Source organism: Chelon labrosus (genome assembly GCF_963514085.1).
Source record: "Chelon labrosus genome assembly, chromosome: 7".
NCBI classification, from domain to species: Eukaryota; Metazoa; Chordata; class Actinopteri; order Mugiliformes; family Mugilidae; genus Chelon; species Chelon labrosus.
Window position 1 is genome coordinate 9,053,702 of NC_140343.1, and position 25,614 is coordinate 9,079,315.

Below are 25,614 nucleotides of genomic sequence, written 5' to 3' on the forward strand. Positions count from 1 at the left end.
AAACATCTAAGGAGATTGTAGAAACTAGTAAAATTGGGTTAAGAACTGTCCAACGCATTATTAAAAACTGGAAGGATATTGAGGAACCATCATATTTTGAGGAAGCAATGTGGTTGGAAAAAAATCCTGATCGCCGATCAATTAAATGTTTGGTGAAATCAGTTTGAAGAAAAACAACAGTAGAACTCATGTTTAATAGTGAAAGTAAGAGCATTTCCACACGTACAATTTGAAGGGAACTCAAGGGGTTGGGACTGAACAGCTGTGTAACCTTAAGAAAACCACTAATCAACTGGAAAAAAAGGCTTCAATTTGCTTGGGAACATAAAGATTGGACTCTGGAGCAATGGAAGAAGGTCATGTGGTCTGATGAGTCCAGATTTACCCTGTTCCACTGTGATGGGGGCATCAGGGTAAGAAGAGAGGCAGATGAAGTGATGCACCCATCATGCCTAGTGCCTACTGTACAGGACTGTGGGGGCAGTGCCATGATCTGGGGTTGCTGCAGTTGCTCAGGTCTAGGTTCAGCAACATTATGTGTCCAAAGAATGAGGTCAGCTGACTACCTGAATATACTGAATGACCAGGTTATTTCATCAATGGATTTTTTTCTTCCCTGATGTTCACGGGCATATTCCAAGATGACAATGTCAGGATTCATGGGGCTCAGATTGAGAAAGAGTGGTTCAGGGAGCATGATTATCCGCCACAGCGAATGCGTGCTGTTATCAAAGCTGAAAGCAGTCCAACAAAACATTAGTGACCTTTTTTGCTTTTTTGGTGGCGACTTTTTTTTGGCCAGGCAGTGTATTTAAACATTTTGTATTATATAGATACTTTCGCTTTAATTGTATATGGGGTTTCCTGTGCATCTGTGCTGATCAGTTTATCTACACTGCTGTATCTCTGTGTTTTGCGGCCTACTGAATGCAACGTTGAATATAGCCAATAGACTGTAGTGTGTATAAAAGACGGCTACAGCCACAATCATGTCATGTGGCCGTCGCCAAATTGGATTTTCTCATGGAACCTGAAGTGTTCATAGTAGGACGAGACAGAGCAGCTGAGGGGGAACAGGAAGTGGCTCTGACTCTGGCTCTTTTGAGACCCAATACCTACTTTACGGAATTACTTCAGCAACATCCACTGTACAGCACTTTGGTCAGTCTATGCTGTGTTTAAATGTGCTTTATAAATTAAATTTACTTACTTACTTACTTACTTTGCAAAGGACCCACCAGGACACTGATCAAGTTTGACTTAGTATTGTGTTGACACCTTTCGTCTATTAGATGCATAGATTTTTTATTCTTTCTTTGAGCCAGCACCCTGAGGCTCTCAGCAGCATTTTCGTCCATCTTTTCTGAAAACAGTCTTCGGTAAAGCTGCACCGGATGCCACCATGCAAATGCTATCTGTGGACATTGCAATTTTAAACAAACTTGGGTGTAAATAGACATTTACATGAAGTGTCTGTATCTGTTTTCTATGTAGCATTTAAATGTTAAACTTCCTCTCAAATTGTACATCAGTTCATTTTCTTTAGTGGATTTGCCTGCTCTTTTTTGCCATTATTGTTTTATACTCATCTATTTTGTACATAAATAACTTTTTATACTCTTTACTTTGTAAAAAATCCATGATGAAGGTAAGAAGAAGGTTGATGTGGAGGTCAGGCTCATGTAAAAATGTTTTCAACCAATTCTTTTCTCACTATTATCTTGTACCAATGACATCTTAATAGATGTTTTGCTCATTATGCATTAGAATATGGTTTTATTATATACGGTTTGTATTTTCAACAATAAAATTCATAAAGATTATTCTGTTCCTGAAACTGTTGTATTTTCTACAAACATTTAGACTTTAATGGGCACATGTCAGGAGCAGAGACATCTTTATTTTTACAAACCTTACCTGTCCTACACTTTTGTTGTCACTAGATGGCTGTAGAGATCAGGGAGAATAAGATGTGTGTTGCCAGAAAGTGGTTCAGGGAGAATTAGGCTAACATTTTGATTCAGGCCTGGGTTCAAGTTGGTATTTTATCACATCTTCACACCCTGAAAGTCTTGTGATATATATATCAATCATCACCTTGAGCAAAAATGACATCATGAAATAACTGAGGGACAACAACTCAGGTAAATGCTAAGTTTATTACACAAAGTAGACGAAAGGCTCAATTTAAGGTGATTCAAACAATTACTACAACTTGTATGGAAACCAAGAGACCTGAGTTGGAACATGGGCAAGAACAACATCATCACCATCTACTGAAAGGATAAGTAACAGGTTAATTAAGAGTCTGCAGCAAAGTCAGCTCTTACCCTCACTTTTGCCAAGCAAGAGCCAAACAATGCATTAAATGTTATGAGAATATTCAGATTTTTAATTACAGCTGTGCAACCAACACAATGGAAGCTCACTGTGAAAGGGGGTGGATGACTTACATTAAATGAAATGACCTATAACTCTTAACTCTCAACAGTTAACGCGGTACTAATCACACAGTGTATGACTGGTCGTTACAGCGTGAGAATCAGATCTGGCTCTGCTACTATCAGCCAGCCGCCTCCAGTAAAATATACTGTGGTCACACTTTAACAGCAGCCCATCGCATCTACAGTGTTCGCCAGACTGTATGATATCATGGCCATAAATTAGCTCAGAATCGTCTATGAGGCAACAGCAGAGGGTGGGAGAAAGCTGGCTTAGAGCGAGCGTCGAGAGAAAGACAGAGAAAGTTAGACGGAGTCAGTGTTTACTGGCGTACGAGCCTCTCCTCCCAACATGAATTCTTTCCATGTTTCATCACTGCCCGCTTGCCCATACGCAAATGGCTGTGGAGGGAGGCTGAATCACCTCCTGATGTCATTTCCTTAACTTTCACTCACAATCAGACTGAGAAACAACACGGTCTGGGATGTGACGGGCTTCAACATACACAGCGTATAGGCTAAGCATGACATACGCCGTGTTGTCATGCTAACAGGCCTCAAGCGACGGTGATAAGGCCACAAAGACAGTACAACTCCTGCTGGAGACACGACAAGTGGTGGAGCGTTAGCTTGTTCTGCGGATGGAGCAAAAACTGCAGTCACATTTGGTCCTGCTGGATTTTGTGGAGCAGAAATCATTTTCACAGCATGCTTCATGTCAGTGCCGGAGCAAAAACTGCTAGACGGGAAAAAAAATAATCAGTGTAATCAACAGGCCAAACCAGCACAGGGCCTTCAGAATCATTTAGCAGAACTACAGGCATTGTACAGTATATTAAGAGGGGAAAAAATGAAAGCTTGGTTCATCGTATAATAATGAAAGGTTGGCACACTATGTCTTTCTTATTAGGAGCCAGTCATCCCCACATGAATCTATCAAAGGCTTATCAGAGGGGATGCAAAACAGCTGGCAACAACCTAAGGCTCTTGTAGCATCACTTAACAGCTTACTGTCGGGTTTTCCAGCTGGCAGAAAGTATTGAGTTTAAAAACAACAACAACAAAAAACCCTAACGGATGATAAATAGCAATGGTTAGTAAGCTAAAGTAACAGTGCCTCAGGTCTCAGTGGCAGAACTTTCAATATCAATCACATAATTTTAATAAATCACAAAAAAATAATACTGTGATAATACCACAATTACAAATTACAAAGGATGACTTAACATCCCGGAAGCCATGTCTTCTCCTAAATACAGGATGGTGTTAAGGTGGCTTTAAAATATATTTTAGCACCGACTGTAAAGAAAAAGCAGTAGTTTAACACATAGGTCCGAAAAAAAAAATAATGTCAAGAATTACTCGATTCCTCCTCCTCGAGAAATACAGAAAGAGAAAGAGTAATTCAGTTGCAAAACATGAGCAAAAATTAGATCACAGTTCAAATGGTGCATGTAAACAATATAAATCAACTGTATACATTTTCTTTAGATGCCTGTTAGTTGTGTGATTGGTAAATCTGCAGTGCAATGTTGGCAGCAACAATCATGTGTCAGATCCGTCTGGTCTCTGATCTGTGTGGTTGTGGTAAAGGTATATAAACATTGCACAGTAATCGAGGATTAGACTCAAAGGAGGGACTCCACATGGCTCATGGTTTACTTGTCTTCCTTTCTAGAAATCAGATCATCCCTCATACATCAGTAATTAATTAGAACAGTTTATAGACTGACAAAAAATAAGGATAAAAATAAGAAGTTATCAAACTTGTTCTTTAGCTTTTTATAGAATACGTCCAAATCAAGAGGAAAATACGACAAATTATTCAGACTATTCTTAGGAGACACACATAATCTCTCACTAATTTTATCAGCTGAGCTATTCACACACTTTAAGACCCTTTAATGTAATTTATTGGCTTGAAAAAAGGAGAGCAAATGACTCCCTTTAATTAATATTCGCTTAGCCTCTCAGCAACATTAAGCGTGCCTATCCTTCCTCTAAGTACCAGGGTAGTTTTGTCAAACCTCGGGATCCATGCTGATCAGATACCGGCTCCGCTTGGTTAACATGCACTGAGAGAGCCCGAGCGAGCGCGCTCAGATGTTGGCCTTCTTGTTGATGAGTACAGAGCAGCATGTGAGGGCTCCATCCACTTTGACCTTCTCCAAATTGGACACAGGGATCAGCATGTGGTCCTTCAACTTCTCAAACACCTGCAGGACGCAAAGACAAGCGTATCAGTGGAAAAGCTGACATCCTGCCTTTTTAATTTTACATAATCATATTAAATTCTTTACAAAAATAACATGTATAAGGTGTGCGTGTGAGTGTGAATGGTTGTCTGTCTCTGTGTTAGCCCTGCGATGGACTGGCGACCTGTCCAGGGTGTACCCCTGCCTCTCGCCCGATGACAGCTGGGATAGGCTCCAGCAGACCCCCGCGACCCTTAACAGGAATAACCGGGTATAGAAAATGAAATGAATAACATGTATAACTGTTGAAATACAAGTTGTCTTTGCCATGTGAGCCACTGTTCGTTCAAGACCTGTGAGCCACTGTTAGAGGAATTGACTGGAACAACCACAAGTTCTTTAGAAAGTACAACTCAACATGCAGTAGTTAAATGGAAAGCAGGAACTTATGCAACGCTTGAGTTTGTTTATTCGACTTGTCAACTTGTAATTTTCGGTGATATAAAAGCCCTGCAGAGAGACACAAAATGTGAGGGCGGAGAACAAGCATTCAAGGTTTCCCGGTCTCCCGGCAAAATCTATATTAAAAAAAAAGATGGGAGTGAGAACTATTACGACATTCTCAAAAGACCCTTGTAAAGCAGTGTGTCACCCTGTGGACATTTTCCAGAAGAAAACCAGTGTTTTCCGACCACACTTCCAAACCAGGATATTTTTCTCTTGCTTCAACCCTGCTGTGATACAGAGTGAGGCCTTGTGGCACAGCCAGAGGGGCCAGCTAAACACATTTTTATCTCATGATGCAATTTGGTTGACAAAGCCTCTGGTGATTCGCATGTCTAACGGCACCACACTGAGGTGCCTTATAACTTGATTTATTTCCATACTACTATGTAGGCAAGAGAAAAGCTCAGAGCTTTATTTAAATAATTTAGACAATATTCACCTCTAACACTCCTATACTGCTTTAAAAATTATGGTGTTGCTTATTTCCAAAGATTTCTCACGTAACTGCTTCTCTGAAATTGTGTCGGTGAACTTTTGGGTCCAATTTAATTCTTGGTCAGTGCTGGTGCTATGAGCTAAATGCTAAAATGAACACCTGCTGATTTTAGATTAGCCTATTAACATGAAACATTTACTACATAGCACAAAACACAAAGTAGCCTTGGTCAGCAAGCCATTTATGCTACTTTAACTAGTTAACATCCTAACACTTGCTAATTAGCAGAAAACTCACACTGGCCCGTGCTGAAAACACTAGTCTACGGCCATGCTAGAGATGCTGTGTGCTACATGCTAACTTCAATGTGTTATTGTGTCGTTTCACCACCTTTATCAACATTTTCTAATTAGCACAAAAAAAGAAAGAAGCCATGGCCCATGTTGAAAACAAGAGTCTTCATTCATGTTGGTGGTGCTGTGAGCTAACTGCTAATATGCCGTTTTCACCATAGATTAGCATGCAAACATTTACAAACAAAACACAAAGTAGCCTTGGTCCGTGTTCAGAACAAGAGCAGTTGTGAATGTCAACATGCTAATTAGGCATTTATGCCACCTTAATTTATTAACATTTGCTAATAAGCACAAAAGTCAAAGAGGTTAATGTTGAAAACAAGAGTCTACAGGCATGCTAGCATTCAAATGTTATTATTTCGTTTTACCACCTTGAATTAGCCCATTAACATAACACTTGCTAATTGATACAAAACATAAAGTAGCCTTGGTCCAGTCTACAGCTATGCTAGTGAGCTAAATGCTAAAGTCAATGTGTGAATGTGCCGTTTTCACCTTCTTAGATTAGCCTATAGCATGCTAATAAGCACAATACGGAAAGTTCAAGAGAAAAACTAAATGAATATGTGCACCATACATCAGGGTTATCAGTCTAATAGCTGCTGAGATGACTAGTCTGATTCTCATAGTCGTCAGAAGGCATTACCTGGGTACTACAAACATGCGTAACAAATTTAATTACAGTCCAAAGAAACCAAAATGAAGTTGGGGTCCCCAAAGTCATAAAGATTCCTTGTTTAGGAAACATTATAGGCTATATTTCACATTGGACCAAAATGTTGGACCAACCAAGCATCACTGCCACCCAAAATATCTGCAACATATAATCAGAAGAATAACTCAGGAGAACTTTTACATAACTCTTCCAAAACAACATCAGTAAATCCCCTGCTGTTTATAGCGCAGCCACATCCAAAGTGTCTCTTTCTGATCTTTTCCAGCCAAGATCTCATTACTGCAGCTGAGATTTATATGTTGGGTCGGGGTGGTGAGGTCCCACACAACAGGGGCTGCTATATTTCCCTGGACCTTTTGTCTGCTCAGATTCTTGATCTCCAAACAGCCCTCCTGAGCCGTTGCCACTGCCAACCATTAAAGTTGCCCCATCTCCACCCCCTTCCGACCCCACAAATCCTCTCTCATGACCCCCTGCTTTGCTAATGCGGAACTCTTATATAACTTGATGAGGAAACTAAAAATAGACCGGAGATTAGGACTGACAATGTTTAGAGTTAGAAAGCAGCAGACGTCTTGCTGAGTGTCTCGGCAATTGTGCTGACAAATCTCTACATCTCACTGGAGGAACAAGCAACAAGTTCCCCTGGGAAACGTGCACTCGCTCTCTAGACTGACTGTGCTAGACATGATAGTCTGATATACTGCCCCTGCTATTTTACTGCTTGTGTTATGTCTTGAACTATTAATATTTTTTCCGCTTTCTTTATGCTACAATTTTTTAAATGCAGGTTTGGGGCCAAAACTGGGTTCCAGGCGAATTTCTGGTGGGTTTTAACCTTTTAAAGGAAACAGTGACAGGGAACATACATTTCTCAAATGCTGCTCCAAATGTTCAGTTAGAAGGTGCTACCAGAGCAGGAAGCATAATATACACAAACAGATTTTATTATGCCCGAGTTGAATTCCCTCAGTTAATCTTCCTGGAAGAAACTGACTCTTTGCCGTGAATATAAGTCCAAAGACGCATAATTTAGTGAATTCTTCCTTCTAAAAATAGCTGGCGGAGGTTGGGGTTTTAACCACAGAGTACATTTTGAGGTCTGAGCAATGTCTCTGCAGATTGTAGGTTGCCAGGTTCAATCCTGTGAGAAATCTCCTGACTTGTTGTGATGTGGAGCGACCCAAAAGAATCTAAATAACATAGTTACTGCTCAGCCTGTCCAAACCCCAGCAAAGTGAGACAATAACACGTCATTCATGTGAAGCCACTGTAGAAAATATGCGTCAAGGGTGAAAGGCACATCTTGCTAGTATACTGCATGTAAATAGGTTGCTGTATGTTTAGGGATACTTTATTAGCATGTACTGTAGCTGCATGTGAGTTTCTTACAGTTTAACAAAGGACTTAAACAAATAATGGACTTAATTAGCATTAGTGTCTACAAAGGCATTCAGCTTACAAGTGTTTGTCCCATAGACTGTATAAATATGGACAGCGTGTCGCCCCACTTCCTTGCACCACACTTCCTCCAGACTCACTTGTGTTTTCGTTTAATTAATACTGCGCTCTGCTCTACCTCCACCAGTTACAAGGAAATGTTTGTCCCACGGGACCGCTTTACGGAGCGGGTGGCATGGCAACTGGTAGTCACCATTATGTCACATCCTGTATCAAATAACTAACTAAAATGAAACTTATCCGAAAAATTGACACTTGAACATTCATCAACATTATATTAACTACCTAAAATGATAGAATCATCCTTGAAAAAAGTTAATTGATGTGTATTTTAGTGTTTTAGTTTGGCTCACGTCCCATTCACTAACATGGAGGGGGTGGAGCTTATGACCTATACTGCAGCCTGTCACCAGGGGGCGCTCTACTTGCTTTGGCTTCACTATTGAAGAGCTGTTCCGCCGTCCATCTTTATACTGTCTATGGTTTGCCCAGTAATGAATCTCCTATTAGCTGCGATCTGATATAAATATCTGCTTCAACAGGAGGTTGCCAACTTTGCTTGTATGCCGTTTGATGCTTGGCAGGTCCCTTACATATTAGATTACTGTATAATATTAGTATATATTAAGTATGATGCTGATGAGAGTGGGAAGATCGAACCAAATCAGTAAAGCTGCATCTGTAAAACCAAAACAATCTGTTAAAAGAAGACTTGCAGTGTCTTGATTGATTTCTGTGGGTTCAGCATTACAGTACAAAGTCACATCTTTCTCATAAAAACTGACATTTGACCCATTGTTCATATAAAAAAAACAAAAGAAACCTTAGCGATTAACTCGAGTTCTGAGAAATGAGCACCTGAGATATTTTTCCACAAGACTCCAGTGTCTGGCTCCCAGTCCATGTCTGAGTCATGTCCGCAAAAGGTCATTTCAAATCTAACTGCAGGTTTCTTTGTTTAAAAAAAAAAAAAAACCCAGCCTGTGGTAAGCCTCCAGTGGTTTGTGTATAAAACACAGGTTTTGTAGGGTTTTCTTCACCGGCTTGAGGTCTGGACAGGGCGAAGAGCAACAAAGATAAGTGCTCTTTAAATATAAACCGCTGAACCACACCGGCTGTCCTGACGGTGGTCCATCTTCCCAAAAGTGTAACACCTAAGGTCTGTAGATGAATGTGTGATCGTGTGAGCTGAGCATTACCTTGGCACTCTCCGGAAACTCATCTGCTGTGCAGTGCAGAAGAACATGGCCCTTGTTGGGCAGGTTCATGTAGATGCAGTTGGCAGCGAGGTCGTCAGGCACCGTCAGTTTGTCGTAGCGATGGTCACTCATTTGCTGCATGATCTGCACATTCAGAGAGGGGACACAGACAGGAAACAGACATTGAGGTAAATAAACAACACAGCCATATGAGTCCACGTGATGTTCAGAAAGACGGACACAAAACCGTTACTCAGATTATCAGAGTCAGAGTCAAGGCTGCAATACCGAAAGCAGCGCCACATCCTCTTGCCGGCCAAACCGCTCTGGGCGCTTGTGGGGGGGGGGGGGGGGGGGGGCTTAATGGAGAACACAGGAGCAGACAGACATTCTTTCTCAGCAGATGTCATGTTATTTATGTAATCTGAAAGAGCTCAAGGTGGGACAGGCGGTGGGGGGAGAAGGCGCTGGTGTTGCCAAGTGGAAGTCGGGAGGTGAGGATGTTATGACCAGAGGAGAGGCAGGTGCCTGTTAATGTTTATGAGCAGAACATCTGCAGACGGATACCTCAGAGACAAGGAGGGGAGGTGGAAAGCTAGTAAAAAAAGAAAAATCCAAAGTGTCAACATTTAGAAAAAGTATTTTGAAAAGTGAGAATTTCCGCAGAACTAGACCCGATGCTTGTTAGTCTGTTATTTTCTCTCTCTCAACTCCTTTTCTTTGTCTTTTCTACTGCTCATAGCCTCCATCTTTAATCACATGGAGTTTGAGTTGGCTGTCTACTAACTATTGGCAATCAAAATGCCAACATTGAAGAACAAGATGCAAGTTCTTATTGATAAACGCCACCCACACTGCATCCAAACAATGTGACGTCTACTTGACGTACGTAAAGGTTTCATAGAGGGAATGTGATGACACACGTCTGCAAATGTGGGAGGAAAATGGGTTGAGAGCACAATGGGCTTTGTGGCTGAAAATGTTTTTATTTAATTTCCCACAGACAAGCTCCACAGAAATAGGGAGGACCGGGATTTACAGAGTCAGGAAAAACTAATTCCTCCGAGGGCCATACAGAAATACTTTGTATAATGCCACAGATGAAGAAGCTCAACATGCTCAGAAGATTTTTCACGTAGTAATCCATTATCAAATGATCCAACCCAACAGCAAAATATGCTGCTCTAAGTACTTTTGTTAGGACTTTCCTGGGAAAAATCTGTTCAGCACACAGGAAGTGACAGATTTTATGTTTCTGGCAGCGGCGACGGTGCTCACTCGGAATAAATAGGCCAACAATTGTGGGGTTAGTATGAGCGGTAAATCCCATCGCTGAACAGAAAGCTCAAGGAAAAAGTTATCACAGGCTCATTGTTGAGGATGAGCGATCTCTAAGAAGTGGAGCGCAAAATAAACACGGTAATGAACCGCTTGTACCTAGAGAAGGTGATGCATTACAACAGTACAACAGTATTTTTATACATCTAACATCGATAACTCAAAAAATCCATTACATTAACCTAATGGGAGACGAAAATGCGCAGGGCTGCAGGGTGTAGCACATATGTACGTCTGTACTGTATGTGTGAAACCAGACACGTTCCCAGGTCACTTGTGGGCGTGTTACGTGACTGCATCAAGCCCTAAATGAAAACACTCCGGTCCATGTGCGTGACCGCCGACGCTGTCTCTCCCACACAGGGGGATTAAGAGCGGTAGAAGGTAGAACAAACGTCGACTCCACCAAAGATCACAGCCGTTCTGGCTTCGCTCTTCATTTTTTTTTGAAGTGAAAACAAAGAGCAGGAGGTTTTTGGGAATGTAAGGAAAACATCCTACTGCAAGATATGATCGCGCTTCTTGTAAAGTCCTGATCCGTGAAATGTGATTAAATGCTTAAAAATGTTCATATGACTAATGGAAACAGACCATGTAAGACCAGATGAGATGTTTTATTATATTCAAATCTTAAGGTCTTAGACTCTTCAAAACAAAGGGTAAAAAAAAAAACACTGGAGAGCCAAGGTTTATACACAGTCATTCTGGCTTTTGACCAAGAGTACATCTACAGCAAATCAACAGTGACTTAATCCTGGACAACAGCCGAGGTCCTGTTAATACGCAGAGTGGTAACTGGGCAGCGAAATGTGCTCAGTCAGAGCTGCTAAAACAAAATATTTACTGGAAGGTAATAAAATCCTCCCTTGGGCAATGACAATCTCGACCAGTTAACACAGAAAAACCCTGACAGTTTACTGGGCCTGGTTTCTTCCATTGGGTTAATCAGCATAATCTGCGTTTTTGGCTCCTGGTTTGAATATTTATAATGCCGACTTTAGCACTCCCTCCCGGGGAGCCTTTAAAAGTTTTACAATACTTCTTTTCCCTGAGCAGCAACAGCAGCGTGTACAAGATAAACCCTGCTCGGGGGGATGAGTACAAATCCAGAAGGGAAATGAGACTGAAACAGCTTCCTGTTGATGTACTAGAAATGTTTGTTATTTCTTCTTGACAGACACGTCACTCTGGAAATATTATTGGGCTATACGGAGCGTTGACTGCTGCGCCCTGAGGTGTCCAGTAGAACATGATGTAATATGGGAGAATGAAGGAAATGGGAGTAAGCACATCTCCGGCAACAATCTGTTATTTAGAGTAGTGTCCTGAAACAATTCACATTTCTCAGGGACTCATAGACACAGAAAACAAATCCCTTTTCCATTTACAGATCCTTGTAGTCTACTGACTTTCACAATCACCCAAATGATGACTGACTTATAAATAACTTATATAATTAACCTTTCGTGGTGCAACGACATCTGAATGGACCAATGAGAACGCAGCAGCCCGAGGAAGCGTTGATCAGATCATCATCAGACATTTTTCCTCTAAATTTTAACTTCTCAAATACTCACTGTACCAAAGTTGTCCTTTTATAACGCCACACGTGTTTATTTAGAGCCTTACTTACAGCTTGATGGCTTCTTTCCACAGCAAAAAACTAATGACGTTGAGATTTAAGGCTAGATTCAGGCTAATGGCTTAAACCTAGCAAACCAGTAGCATGTTAGCAATGTTAGCAACATAGCATACCGTGTATAGCATAAATTCAGTATTTGGAACACGGCTCTGATTCAGAAACTTAAGTCTGTATCCTAAATTGTGAAATCAGTTGCTACAGCTGCCTCAAGGGATCTGATTCTGACTCATTACTAGCAAGGAAATTGCTCCAAAGCAGCTCACCAATCGGTTCTTTAAATAACACTTCTCATCAAACTTCATGTTCAAATTCCTATTTTTGTCCCTCACTTGTGTGTGTATGTGCTCATCCGGGAATATGACCTTTACTCTGTTGTCACCACAATATTTATAAAGCGTGTGTGCATCCTTGAGGTGGAGATAAAAAAAAAAAAGAGAGCAGAGAGATATGAGCTCATGAATCAAAAAAGGCTGAGCAAAGGGGCGAGTGGTGAGCTAAGGCCTGCCGGGGAGTCCGCCGCTAGGGAGGGAACAGTGTGTGTGTGAGAGCACAGGGAGTGGGCGCCGCAGACTCTGACAGAGGCTGTATTTTGGGATGATGACTTCATGAGCGAGCTTGGCAGCGACAGCGGCAGATGGATGACGAAATCCATCCGGTCAACGCGCATTCCTATCCCGGGGAGAGCTGCGGTAAACACAGACGTGTACATATACATATCCGGAACAGTGAGCCCTCCTGAGCAGAGACCAAAAAGTCTTGATGGACTCCAAATCCTCTATACTGTTAATATGAATCGCAAGTTATTTAAACCAATAATAAATCAGGACAGACCCTGCTCTCTTCCTATCCTACAGCAGCAAAATATATCTCCCTGAGGACAAACTCAATTAGCCGGGCTCCAACTTTAATTTGTACAAAGTGTCTTTGTTCCAAGGGTACACAGACAATGAGCCTCATTGCCGTGAGGAGCTGCATCCACCTCCAAAACAAGCAGTTTGAATTCATTAAAACTGCATTCATAAGATCCCACTCCCCCCACAAAGAGAACATTACCCAATTACAAATCCAGGGTCGTTAAAGGCCCTTTAAAACAGGAGCTAATTGCTGCAAGAGAGGGTGACGTAAGCCGTAATTAGAAAGCGAGCACTCTGTCATTAAGCCTCGCTATCGGCCACTCCTCGCTCCCAGTAGCTAATTACTGGGGTGATCAAACAGGCAGGAATCTTAATGAGTCGATGCCGGAATATAAAATTAATTGGCTCATGTGCTTGTGCGTAGATTCTTGTTACGTTCTTGTGGGTATTTCAGAAAGAAAACCCAACAAGTCTAACCTTAGGCTGTCTGATGGTCAGGTTTTAATTGCCCCTAAAGCACAAAAAGTGACTTTTACTTGACTTAAACCAACCCTGTTGAGTGCCTGACCAGTAGGGGGCGACATCACACCGAGAGGGAAATGTCGAATCTGCCAGAGAGGATCCATCAAGGCCAAGGGTGTATGTACTCCTGTGCAAGTCCTCCTACTTATGTAATTATATATACAGTGTGTGTGCTGTGTAAATAGATATTGCGCTGCCTTTAAGTCATGTGTGACACTTAAAAAAAAAAAAAGTTCACATCATGATGTCTGGGAATCTTTGGGGATAATTCCATCAAAGGGATGGGCTGAGATTTATTACCCTCTTGGTGTAAACGAGCAATCCGTCTCTGTCAGGGGCTAAACCGTCTCCTCTTCATGTCCCGGCGTCCCGTTGGTTCCCATTGTTGCGATGAGAAATCGATCCAGACGCCTTTAATGCGGTAATGAGCTCAAGCTGTTTAATGGAAGGACAATACCTTGGTAATTGAAGCTGGAGTGCGAGCGCCGGGGGCAGGCGCCGCAGATTAGCTGAGAATATGAATTAACGAGGAAGGATTAAGGTGACAGGTGGTTTCAATGCGTTTCCAGCGGGAAGCAGCCATTGGGCTGTAAGTAAGGGAGCCTGCTCTGAATCAACACGTGCCATGTTCTGTCTTGTAGTGTTATTCTTGCTGAATACTTTGCAGAGCATATAAAAAAAAAAGGACAGCGTTGTTCCTGCTAACGGGATCAAGCCTGGAGTCAAGATGAATCTGCTGCGTCAATGTGCGTCACGGTAATGAAAACAGGGCCAACACATTGGTTCAGAGGTTTCCATGACTACAGCTTGGGAAAGCATAGCCATTGTGTTGACATACGCAACAGACACACATACACAAGCTCCCTACTTTGAGGGCTTTCTGCGCTGGTTCGCTGGAGCCAATGACAATGAGGCCTGGTCCTCCCATGCTGCAGAAGCTCTTCAGGTGCAGTCCCTCCAGCACAGGCACGGTAGAAACAGCATAGTCCTGTAAAACACAATAGTTAATCGTCAGTTACTGATTAACAAAATACTTTATCCAACCAAATGTAGACAACGCAATATTGCTCAGTGCAAATTCTCCGACATTCTCTCTCTAAATTCTCTCTCAGATATAACAGTTCACAATCTTTAAAGCCACATTACGCTACAGCTCTACTCTGCAATATGCCGCCATTTCAAAAGATTCAAAGAGCACAGTGGCAATCTGTGCAGTATCATCGTATCATAGATGGGAGCTGAAGTGGCATTTAAATTGAGTAGTTCAGGGGCGGAAACAGCAGGAGTGTCTGAGAGGTGATGTCACTGGACTCGAGGCTCACGGGGAGATTACAGAGCAGCTAGAAGGAGCCTGATTTGTGACACTCTCCCTGGCTGCAGGATGTCTGCATACCAAATGTCTTCATTAAAAGTGTTATGAAAACACAGGTTATATAAAAACTGTGCTCTCAAACTTTGAATCGTCTCAGTAACACCTAACCATGGCTGCTGATTGTGGTTCAGAGAGCAACTACAACTAAATCTCTCTACAACGTTACATAACTGCTATTACAAGTCTCAAAAACACTGCAAAACATCCTCAGTTATTTATTATTTATTAACAATTGGGACTGTGTTGGTGAGGTTTGGTCAAATTTACAGCAATACATGCGTGAACCATTTAACTGCCATCACATTCACATACTTGTTGCTAAACTCTGACTGTTGCATGGATAACACTACATTTTCCTGGCCACTTCCAACCGGTGCGAAAAGTTGTATCAAAAAGACGAAAAAAAGACGTTTTATTAAATGACATGCACCATTGAAGCTCATGTAGCTACAGACTGCTCACTTCATTCTCCGGACCTGGAGGTAAAAACAGCATTCATCTCGCACACTGCATCCACGTTGACAGAAATACAGCTCGTATTTGCAGAACAGGGATCCTATAAATGGTACTCTCTGGGTCACATATTTAACTCCGGCCCCCAACAGTTGATCTTGGACTCACACCTTCATTAAAAACTTTTGTAAAAGCCACTGTCGTTGCGAGACTTAAAGCCTGGAGTCCATGTTCGAAGAATTACAGCAGAGCCTGTCGAAACAACATTATTTTGCCAAAGACTTTATTTTGTTTGTGGAATTTCTCACTTTTAAGAGAGCTGCAATTTGAATTATGATCAGATATGAGACTTATTTTCCAAGACCTTTCCCCCCCTGAATCCATGCAAACGCATTTTGCAAACCAACCACATAAATCCTAGTCCAAGCCTAAGAAAATATCTTTTGCGACGGACATCCATGTGTTTTCTTAATTGCATAATGTGTTTTGAATGTGTTTTTATAGCTTTGTAGCTTCATAAAACTTCATAAAGTGCTGTGTACATTTTCCGTCGTTACACTTCATTCCCGCATTTTGCATTCAACATGTCAACATATATACGTTAACACATTTCAGGTTAAAGTTTGCACTGCATCATTAGCTTAATAAAAGTGCCATGGTTTACTTAGATTAGTTACTGTGACTCAATAACAAAATAACAGATTGCACTTGGCAGTTTATCATGTAGGAAACTTAAATGACCCCCATACTTGATCTTTTGCTGAACTCTTTTCTTGGCACTTGTTTAGAAAGTCCAGTCTGCACAACTGGGAATAATGTGATCTGAAGTTTGTTCATTCCTTATCCATAAACAGGAAGTTGTTGTGTAAAATTAGAAATAGAAGTCATACTTTTCTCCTTATCAAGAGAAACCCTTAAGGGAATTAAGCGGGGGAGACAGTCGCTTTTCATCTGCACTAACAGGCTGATATTCTGCCATGCTGTGACCTGAGAAGACTCTATTTACTCCGGCAGAAGCAAAGCAGACTGAGCTTCACCGTTCAGGTGTCCGTGTTAATATCTTATTGGTAGAAATTAGGAGTCGACACTTCTGAGCTGCAACAGAAACAAAGTGGTTTGACTCCACCAAAAGCTCGATTCAATCAGTTACTCTGACCCCTGCAAGGACCGTAAAGAAAAGAACCTTAAACATCTGTGCGCAGTTGTTGAGTACTAAACAAACCTGGCAACAAAACGATCCTTAATTTGATAATGAAAGGAAAAAACAACAGTGACAGGAGGAATCAATCAGATAATAAATGGAAAAAACAATAACCGACGCTCAAGTGGTTTTTCCTACTGTCATTTGCCAGGGACGCATCATTAAGCCCCGTCTTATCAAAGATAACAGAAAACACAGAGGAATCCATAATGAGGAATTCGAATCAGACGCAGATGGCAGGATGGAAGCACTACAGTAAAGTCCATTCAGGTTACCGTAACGCGCTGAACCCTCAGCATCATGACCCACCTCTGAACTCGTATGTCAGCCAGATTTCCGGCTTTGTCACGGCTGCTCGGAGCGAGTCCAAGAGCGATACACCGCAAGTCAGCAGAATGAAACGTCTTCACTTTACAGCAGACACGACAGACGGGATCAGTCTGCGTTCGTGACCCCTGCCGTGACCCTGTTTGTAGGCTGCATGCTGAAATCCTCAAATGAGGCAAATCAGCTATGCTTGGGACATTTTTTTTTCTTTTTGTGGAACATTTTTTGTGGATATAGGAGTGGACAGGGGCGAAGTTAGTTGTGGTTATTAATGTCAAGCTGATGTGAGGGGAATTCGGTCGGAAAGGAGTATACGGCTGACATAAATAAGGACTGAAAAGAGACAGTGATGGGCCAAAACATATGACTAGCCCTGCCTAATAAGGTGTCGGTCCTCGGTGTGCCGCCAAAACAGCTGCTTTGCCAGGGCCAAGTCACGAACTCTAGACTGTTATACCACCACACAAGTCTTACTCTGACCCAGTTGTGTAGCCGTAACAGCTTGGTCCGATCAAAGTTGCTTAGGTCTGTATACTTGCCAAGAAATAACTTGATGTCTACTTTATTACAGAGTGCGTTATATACAGTTTTATGGAATGATTATTGTCATTCACTTCGTCTGTGTTATTGTCATTCACTTCAAACACTGATATATTATCACCTCAGACAGTTGATAATTAACATGTTAGCATGCTAACATGTACACCTCGGACTTCAAGTACAACACAGACTCATGTCATATGCAGAAGTTCTGAGATGACACTGCAGTTGTGGGGTGTTTCAGGGATGGACAAGAACAGGAGATGGAGACAAGAATCTGATGAACAACTTCTCAACGTCTCATGGTGCGGAGCGAACCACCTTCTGACACAATACAGCTAAAACCAAGGAGATGGTAGTGGATTTCCGGATGTCCAGGCTCCACCTGCAGCCTGTAACCATCGACGGGGAGTATGTAGAGGTGGTTCAGACCTATAAGTACATGGGTCTACAGCTGGATCACAAACTGGACTGGTCGGCTAACATAGACTGTGTATACAAAAAAGGTCAGAGCTGTCTCTGTTTCCTCAGGAGGCTAAGATCGTTTAATATCTGCCGGAAGCTGCTGGACATGTTCTACCAGACTATCATTGCCAGTGCCCTCTTCTACGCTGTGGTGTGCAGGGGAGGCAGCGATAAAAAGAAGGACACCTCACAGCTGGACAAGCTGATACAAAAACGGGCTCCGTGGTAGGGGCAGAGCTGGAGTCCCTGACGTCAGTGACAGATGCAAGAACCTTGAACAAAATAAGGACCGTGATGAAAAACATCCACCACCCTCTACGCGACACCATAGTCAGGCAGAGAAGCTCGTTCAGTGACAGGCTGCTGTCTCTGTCCTGCTCCATGGACAGGTTGAGGAGGTTGTTTGTCCCTCAGGTCATATAACGCCTCCCTGTGAGGATACAACTGGACTGTGCTCATTGCTGATACTACTGTATATCTTTTACAGCAGCAACTGTTTCTATGTGATGAAGCTGCTGGACACAGCATTTTGCACGGGATAAATAAAGTATCCATCTATCCACATTTATTCAGCATAAACAAATGCATTTACTCTAATGCTGTGTGTTCCAGTTCAGTTTTGCAGAGGTCAATACTCTGCTTTGAGGAGCAGCTTCTTGTGCCAACACGTTTCTGTTTGCAGCATCAGGGTCATCCGTGAAACACGTCAGTCTGATAACAGACTTGCTCAACATGATCCAAGTGACAGAAAGCCCTATTTCTATTTATTATAAATATTCATTCATTCCATCATCTTCTATACCCGTTTGGTCCTGTAGTCCTTGCAGGGCTAACACAGAGACAGACAATCATTCACACTCACACGCACACCTACGGCCAATTTAGAATCACAAATTAACCTAATGAGCATGTCTTTTTAATGGTGGGAGGAAGCCGGAGTACCCGGAGAGAACCCATGCAGACACAGGGAGAACATGCAAACTCCACACAGAAAGGCCAGCCGGCCCATGGATTCGAACCGGTGACCTTCCAATTTTTTGTTACCAAAAATCAGTCTGAGAAACCAAACCTGTACTTATATGTATTTTAATTCTGTAACAAATGTTTTGCTGCAAATACTTAAAGGTGACATAGAATGATTGAGCGGGGTATTTATCCTTGATCTGTGATGTGACATGCAGACAACAAAATTTTGGTTGGGTCTGTAATGCCTTAGAAGCTTCCTAAAAACCTCTCTCAGAAAGCTATATTAGGGTGGGGGATTTTAAACGCGTGGTTTTGCACCTATTTGGCGCCCCTTCGGGCTTAACTGGCAACCTCATTATGAAATGCAAGCACTTGACGCTGATTGGCTGCATTTGCTGCCACTCATGTAAACGTCGCTATCTGGCACATTCACAGATTCAGCCTTATATGTTTGAGCCCGAATCCGAAGAGGACACTGAATCGGAGGAAGAAGAACCAGTCCAGCAAAGGCTGGATTTAAACGTTTCTGAATGTTAAGTTTATTTGAATGGTTTTTTTTGTTTGTTTCAAGCGTAATACATTCCTTGCCCAAAGTGTCCTAACGAAGTTATAGCACGGGCCATTTGGACATTAGCCTAATCCTTTTGCAGCATTACATTGAGAGTAAATACTAATTCTACTCTACTGCATAAACCTGCCCGAGGCTATTTGGGTCTTGGGCTAACGGTAGCCTACCGTTCGAGCAGAACGAAAATAGAACCGTTTCAACTAGACTGTAACAATAGGAGCATCAAAATAGACAGAGGCTCGCTCAAAGGCGGATGCTTGTTCTGTATTAAAAGTTGAAAGTGTATAGAAAAGTTGGAATAGGTTCGGAGTGACACACAAACGAAGTAGCAGTCTGTGGTTGAATGTAGTTGGAATCCGATTATAAATGAACAGCAGCCACGCATCTCGTGCATTTCTTTCGGTGGGAATGTAATGGAAAGTTTGCACACCGCTTGCACAGCCTGGAAGAGCACACCTCGGAACGCGACTCGCCATTTCGCCTTGAACTCCGCAAGCACTGCTGCAATGTACTTCCCGTTGGAGGCGAGAGGGCGGATGTATGCAAATTATTTTGAAGGGGAGGGAATTGAATGAGAGTGGGGGGGCAGTTACGTAATATGTATCCGTTGTTCAGATTGGGCCATTTTCTGGCTGACATTTCTAAAGGAGGAATTTCTATGAAACGGAGATGTTCAGAATGTCTAGCACTTTTCGTATGTTCGTGAATGCGGGCAGACTACCGTTATTCAACTAAGACAAGGTAAAAACGTTTTTTCATTCTCTGTCACCTTTAATGACTGTATCATCCACACTCGATTTATTAGTTTAAAATGAAAACTAATTATAGTATCACTATCCGACGAGAAGTGCGAGAAACAATCAGTCTGCACAGCAGTCATAAGTGGACACTTTGATACAATTAGTTAATATTAAACATGTAGAGAAACTGCCCATAAATTAATTAATGAGAGAAAGGGTTAATCTGTGTCATCCGCTGCTTGCTGGCATCAATACTTGATTAAAAATGCCTCAAAGCCAGCTGAGTCCTGGACCCGGGCACTAACAGCTAATTGCCGCTGGGACTCTTTGCACCGATCAATAATTAGTGATGCAGTGCTACGCAATGCAAACTATTGACCCCCCTCATAGCAAAGCTATGGGGGTCAATAGTTTGCAGTGCGAAGCACTGCAAACTATTGTTCTTCACTACGTTTTTCTTCTTATTATTATTATTATTATTATTATTATTAAACTTTTTCCTACGCATTTTCGAAACCTTTCAACTCAAATACCGTTCGTCACACACAGACACAAAATACATCAAAACGTGCGTCTCGATCGGACTCGGTGTGCTTCTATACAGTTCTTTCAAACAAGATTTTTTCGCGACGTAGTCGCGAAAAAACTGCGACAAATTTCCCTATTGAAATGAATGGAGAAGCCCGAAAAAAAAAAAAAATTCAACAGACATTTTCAACAATGAACTGCTCTGGCATACTTTAACCGAGAGACTTCATTTAAACTTTAAAACGTAGGTACTCTTGCCTTCTCTTCAGAGATTCACTTCACTTAGCGACAACTTTTACCGTTTTTAAACTATGAAGCCTCAGAGTTGTGTAGGTTTTTACTCAAATTTCAGGGTTTATAATGGGTGTGTATTGCGCGGAATGTTTGTGCTAGAGTGGATGACATCATCAGCTAGAGTGAGGAGGGGAGAAGAAAGTTAGTCAAAAAACTTCACAGAAACTGCTCCCGTGGCCACAAATTTCACACGACAGACATAATTTATACATAGAAACGTAGGAAAATGTGTCTTCTCACTCAAATTCGTCTGCTAAAGCTGTAAGTCTTATAGTTTTGGCGTCAGACACAAAGATGCGCCAGCAACACCCACCCACAGCTCCATAGACTGCCATGTTAAAAAGGCAGGGAAATTTCTGGAGGAAAGCAGACGTAACCTTTCTTTGAATCGCTTTGAATAGGTCACATTTCTTCATTTTACCTACAAATTACACATCTAGACGTTCAGGAAAGCCTCAAGATGCCCAAAGTTAAGTCGGTTCAATGATTGGAAATACGGTTTGGCCACAAGTCCTTCCTGTTCGAGGCGATTTTTCAGCATTTTCTCTCTCTTTCCCCGTCTTCCAACTGACATTCTAACAGGAGCAGTTGACCCTGGTAGCCATGACAACCAGACCCCAACCAGCTTACACACGTTCACACACGCAGCTGCTGGGGACGAGAGGCGGGAAAAGAGCTCTCAGTGGAAAACATGATCTGCCAAAACATTAAAACCCCCCAAACCATTACTGCAGTACTGTAGGGGGCCAGAACCTGACATTATGACCTTTTCCTTTATTTTAAACACAAATTATATCTGGCTGCTTTGCTGAAACTCCTGACACAACATCCCTGACCCGTTTCCTTCATCTTATTAGGTCAGTGAATAGCTAAACTGGTAACAGACGCTAACGACTAGCCGCCCAGTGATTTAGCCGACGACTAGCCTTCCAGCATAGCTCATGTATGTTAGCAAGCTAGCGGAGCTAACGGAGCTAGCTAGCCGCTAGCTTAACGCCGCGGACTCAACCGCGGAGTTAGCCTCGAGCTAACCGCTAACTAACCGCTAGCTAACCGGGATTTAACCGCGGACCCGCGGGAGTTAAACACGAATTAGCCGCGGCAGTTCGCCGTGAGCTAACGCGGAGGCTAGTGGGGTTAGCCGCCGGCTAATTCGCCGCCTTGCTAGCGGGTGCTTATCACAGTAATAATGTTGAAGTTTTACAATTTAAAGGGAAGATATTTTTAAATTAAACTGTGTCAAACTGAAAAATATATTATTCCACCACATAAAGTAGGAAACATTTATGGCTTGCAACAACATTAATGACAGTATATATATATAATTGGAGTAATTTAATATAATATGATGTTTTTAATTAAATAAATAATGAGCTGTTGAACACTCATAAGAGTTATATTAAGTATGTTACATAACATTATTTGACATGTCTATTTGTCTGCCTATAGTTTTCCTCCAGCTGATCCAGACAGACTGCAGTGACGTCCAACATGAGACAAAGAGCTGGACTCGCAGGACAATTTGAAGGTCTTCACTTCATCGCTGATTCCTTGTTACAGCCTGGATGTGTTAAGTTTAATATTATTGTCTATCTAACTGTAAGACTGTGCCGTAAACTGTTAAACTACTGCTCAGGTAGGAGTAATGAGTTTTATTGTTAAAATTATTATGATTAACGATCAATTGTTACGATTTGCTCGTTCTTTGTCTGGGGATCCTAGTGAGATCCCTCCCACTCTCTTCCTTATTTGATGCTGGCTTTCAGGTGGAGCTGGGAGGGGTCTGCTGCCTGTACCTGCCCTTCAGTTTGTAGAAGGGCGTAAAGGACGACCATTTCTCAGTGTCTCTCTCTCTCAGCCAGGCCTACTGCATCCTCCTCATCCTGTTTGGTTTGTTGTACCCTGCATGACATCAAACTCACACCCATCCAGTCAGAAGGAACCAGGCCTTAAATGACTATTTGAGTTGTGCTTTTTGTTATAGCTGCTGCTCATGGTAGTAAAGACATGCTACTTAGTAAAGACATTCGCGACGTAAGTCGCGAATACTTTCATACCTGTCTTGACCTGACCATTACTTTTTGTAGTCAAACATGAAATTATTTGCAACGTTAGTCGCAAATATTTTCACCAGGATTATATTATGACTATATGAACAGGTGATCATTAAAGCATCATAGCATCTTAGTATAATTGCATTGTAGCATCTTAGCATCGTAGCAACATAGTATCTTAGCTTTGTAGCATCTTAGTATCATAGCATCTTAGTATCTTAGCATCATAGCATTGTAGTAGCATCTCGGCATAGTAGCATCATCATAGCATCGTAGCATCGTACTGTCGCAGCAATATAGCATGGTATCGCAGACTGCTGCGGCCACTGCATCACTCTCGCGATTTCCCGCAGGGGAATTGTCTAGTTTCAGAGTGCTCTGCTTCAGCGGTGCTGCATAACGAAGCAGAAACTTTTTAATGGTACTTTGCGCAAGTATTTCTATTTTTGGTTACCCCAACTTTATCTGAATTTATTGGAAATCTGAAGACCAACAGACATTAGTATGTATGTACAGCCAACAGGTTGCGTTGAAAGGTTTCTACATCACCTAGCAACAGTTCATATGTCTGCATATATCCAGAATGAGAGCGTGGCCTTGCAAATGCAGACTGTTAGCTGGACGTCGACAGAGAGAAAAGTGAATGCACCAACAAGAAGAAATGGAAGCAGGAGTGGACGGACAGAGGTAGGGACGAAAAGGCGGGGGAGGAGCGAGGCACAGATGGATGGAGAGTGGAATGAAATTAGAGCAAAAATGAAAAGAGCAAGATGAATGGAGTGATGATACTATGGCCTTCCTGGCTGAAAGCTTTTATGATTGATAACACATTTATCTGCTCTTCTCCTGTTTGTGATGTCTGATCGCTCAGAGAGAGAGAGAGAGAGAGAGAGAGAGAGAGAGTGTCTCAGGTCAGTTCGGAAAAGATACAAAGAAGAGGTAGAGTGCTGTTTGTGTATATCAAAAGTCGCATTGTTTCCTAAGGTTTGATGATGATTATATTATTTCACCGATTCACATTCATGGATTATGAATGTGCATCATAGTTATTTTAAGCTACAAGTCGTAAATACTTCAGGACTACAGTATTGCCTGTTGTGCAATGGGTCACTTTGTCTACTTTTCCAGCAACAGATCTTTATCTTTCCTGGACTAAACAATGTAAATGGACTGTATAACCACATATAACTACACAGTGTGCCCTGTCAATTGACTGTTGTTTCCATCACAGAGTACAGAGTAGTTTCCTGCCTTTCATTGTTTTGAGATTTGGTTCGCCCCCAGGAAATTTTAAATGCTTTATGTAAACGTCTTCTTGCACTTTCAATTGAGTAACTTTTCAGCAAGGCTTTTGTTTATTCACCCTAAAATCAACTGTTGTTAAATGTGTTTTTTACACCGCATGAACTCACCTTAAATGCATCTGCTAGAATCTCTGCTCCCCTCTGATTGGTCCGTTTGGAAAGCCCCACGAAGAACTCGCGACCTGTCGAAAGAACAGTTTAATTGATTTAATTACTGAGAATCAGTAAAACCAGCTGTGGTAAAGTCTAAAAGTCTTGAACACCGACATGTAGAGCGGCAATATCTGAACACTGCAGTCACCGCAGCGTGCACTCGCATGTGAGGAAGGCCAACTGCGGTAAGTATGGTGGGGCACAAACAGAAAAGAGACCCGAATGCCTGGCGAGGCTGCAGAGGCACACTGAGCTCGGGGATGGGCTCCTAATGTTGCTGCTGAGCCTTTACAATCTGAGCCATTAGCCGGGGCCCTGCCAACAGGAAATGTTTCTAGCCCTGCCATGTGAAACCGATTTCAGCTGGAAGGAACGACAGCACAGAGCCAACGTCTAGAAACCCAATTAGGTGTACTATGCTTTTTCCTAGTGGCCTGTGCAGCGCAGAAGACACTGACCCACATTTTGAGTCACGGCACGGCTGTAACAGAATGTACAGAAAATCAAACGAAGACCACCATGTTCTTGATTCTTTCCCGTCACCGCTTTTATTACTCGGTGCCAGAGGACTGTGGTAGCACGCGGTGAGTCTAGCGGATTTGTCGAATGGCACACAATGTTTTTGCCATCGATTTCTTTCATGGGAAAATCTGCTTGGTGCGCCGAGGCACCAGGTCACGGAGGGCGATCAGAGGAATGCTTGTGTGGAGGATCCCAAAAACACAGATGCACACTTAGTGCACCGTCCACGAGCTGCAGCAGCTCAGCTATTTCCACTGCTCTCTGCCGTTTCCTGTTTACAAGGCTGACAAGTACAGCAGCCCTCAGACGGAAGTGAACGCAGTAAAGCCCCAGGTTACATGTGGTTTATTAGTTATGGAAATTCTCCCTGATGCTTTACGACAGTTTTGACCAAGAGGGACACATTTGAAGAGTATTATTTAAGCAATAACAAACAACAAGAGGATACAAGGTGGAAGAGGAGAGGGCCGCAGCACAAAGAGTCCTCTGACACAGTTTAA

General features: G+C 42.2%; 1 protein-coding gene across 3 annotated transcripts in view; it reads right to left on the minus strand.

Moving 5' to 3' along the window:
* Positions 1-102: 102 nt before the first annotated feature.
* The window catches only part of ddah1 (dimethylarginine dimethylaminohydrolase 1), a 92,137-nt gene continuing 66,625 nt past the window's right edge, over positions 103-25,614 (minus strand). For 2 of the 3 annotated variants that reach the window (XM_084548249.1, XM_084548248.1), the window contains 4 exons: positions 24,548-24,621; positions 14,496-14,615; positions 9,272-9,415; positions 103-4,657 (listed from right to left, as the gene is read on the minus strand). In XM_084548249.1, the coding sequence (XP_084404375.1) occupies positions 4,541-4,657; positions 9,272-9,415; positions 14,496-14,615; positions 24,548-24,621 (455 nt within the window). In that variant the 3' untranslated portion in view covers positions 103-4,540. The remainder of the gene's footprint in view (positions 4,658-9,271; positions 9,416-14,495; positions 14,616-24,547; positions 24,622-25,614) is intronic. The other variant, XR_014699161.1, reaches the window with a different exon arrangement.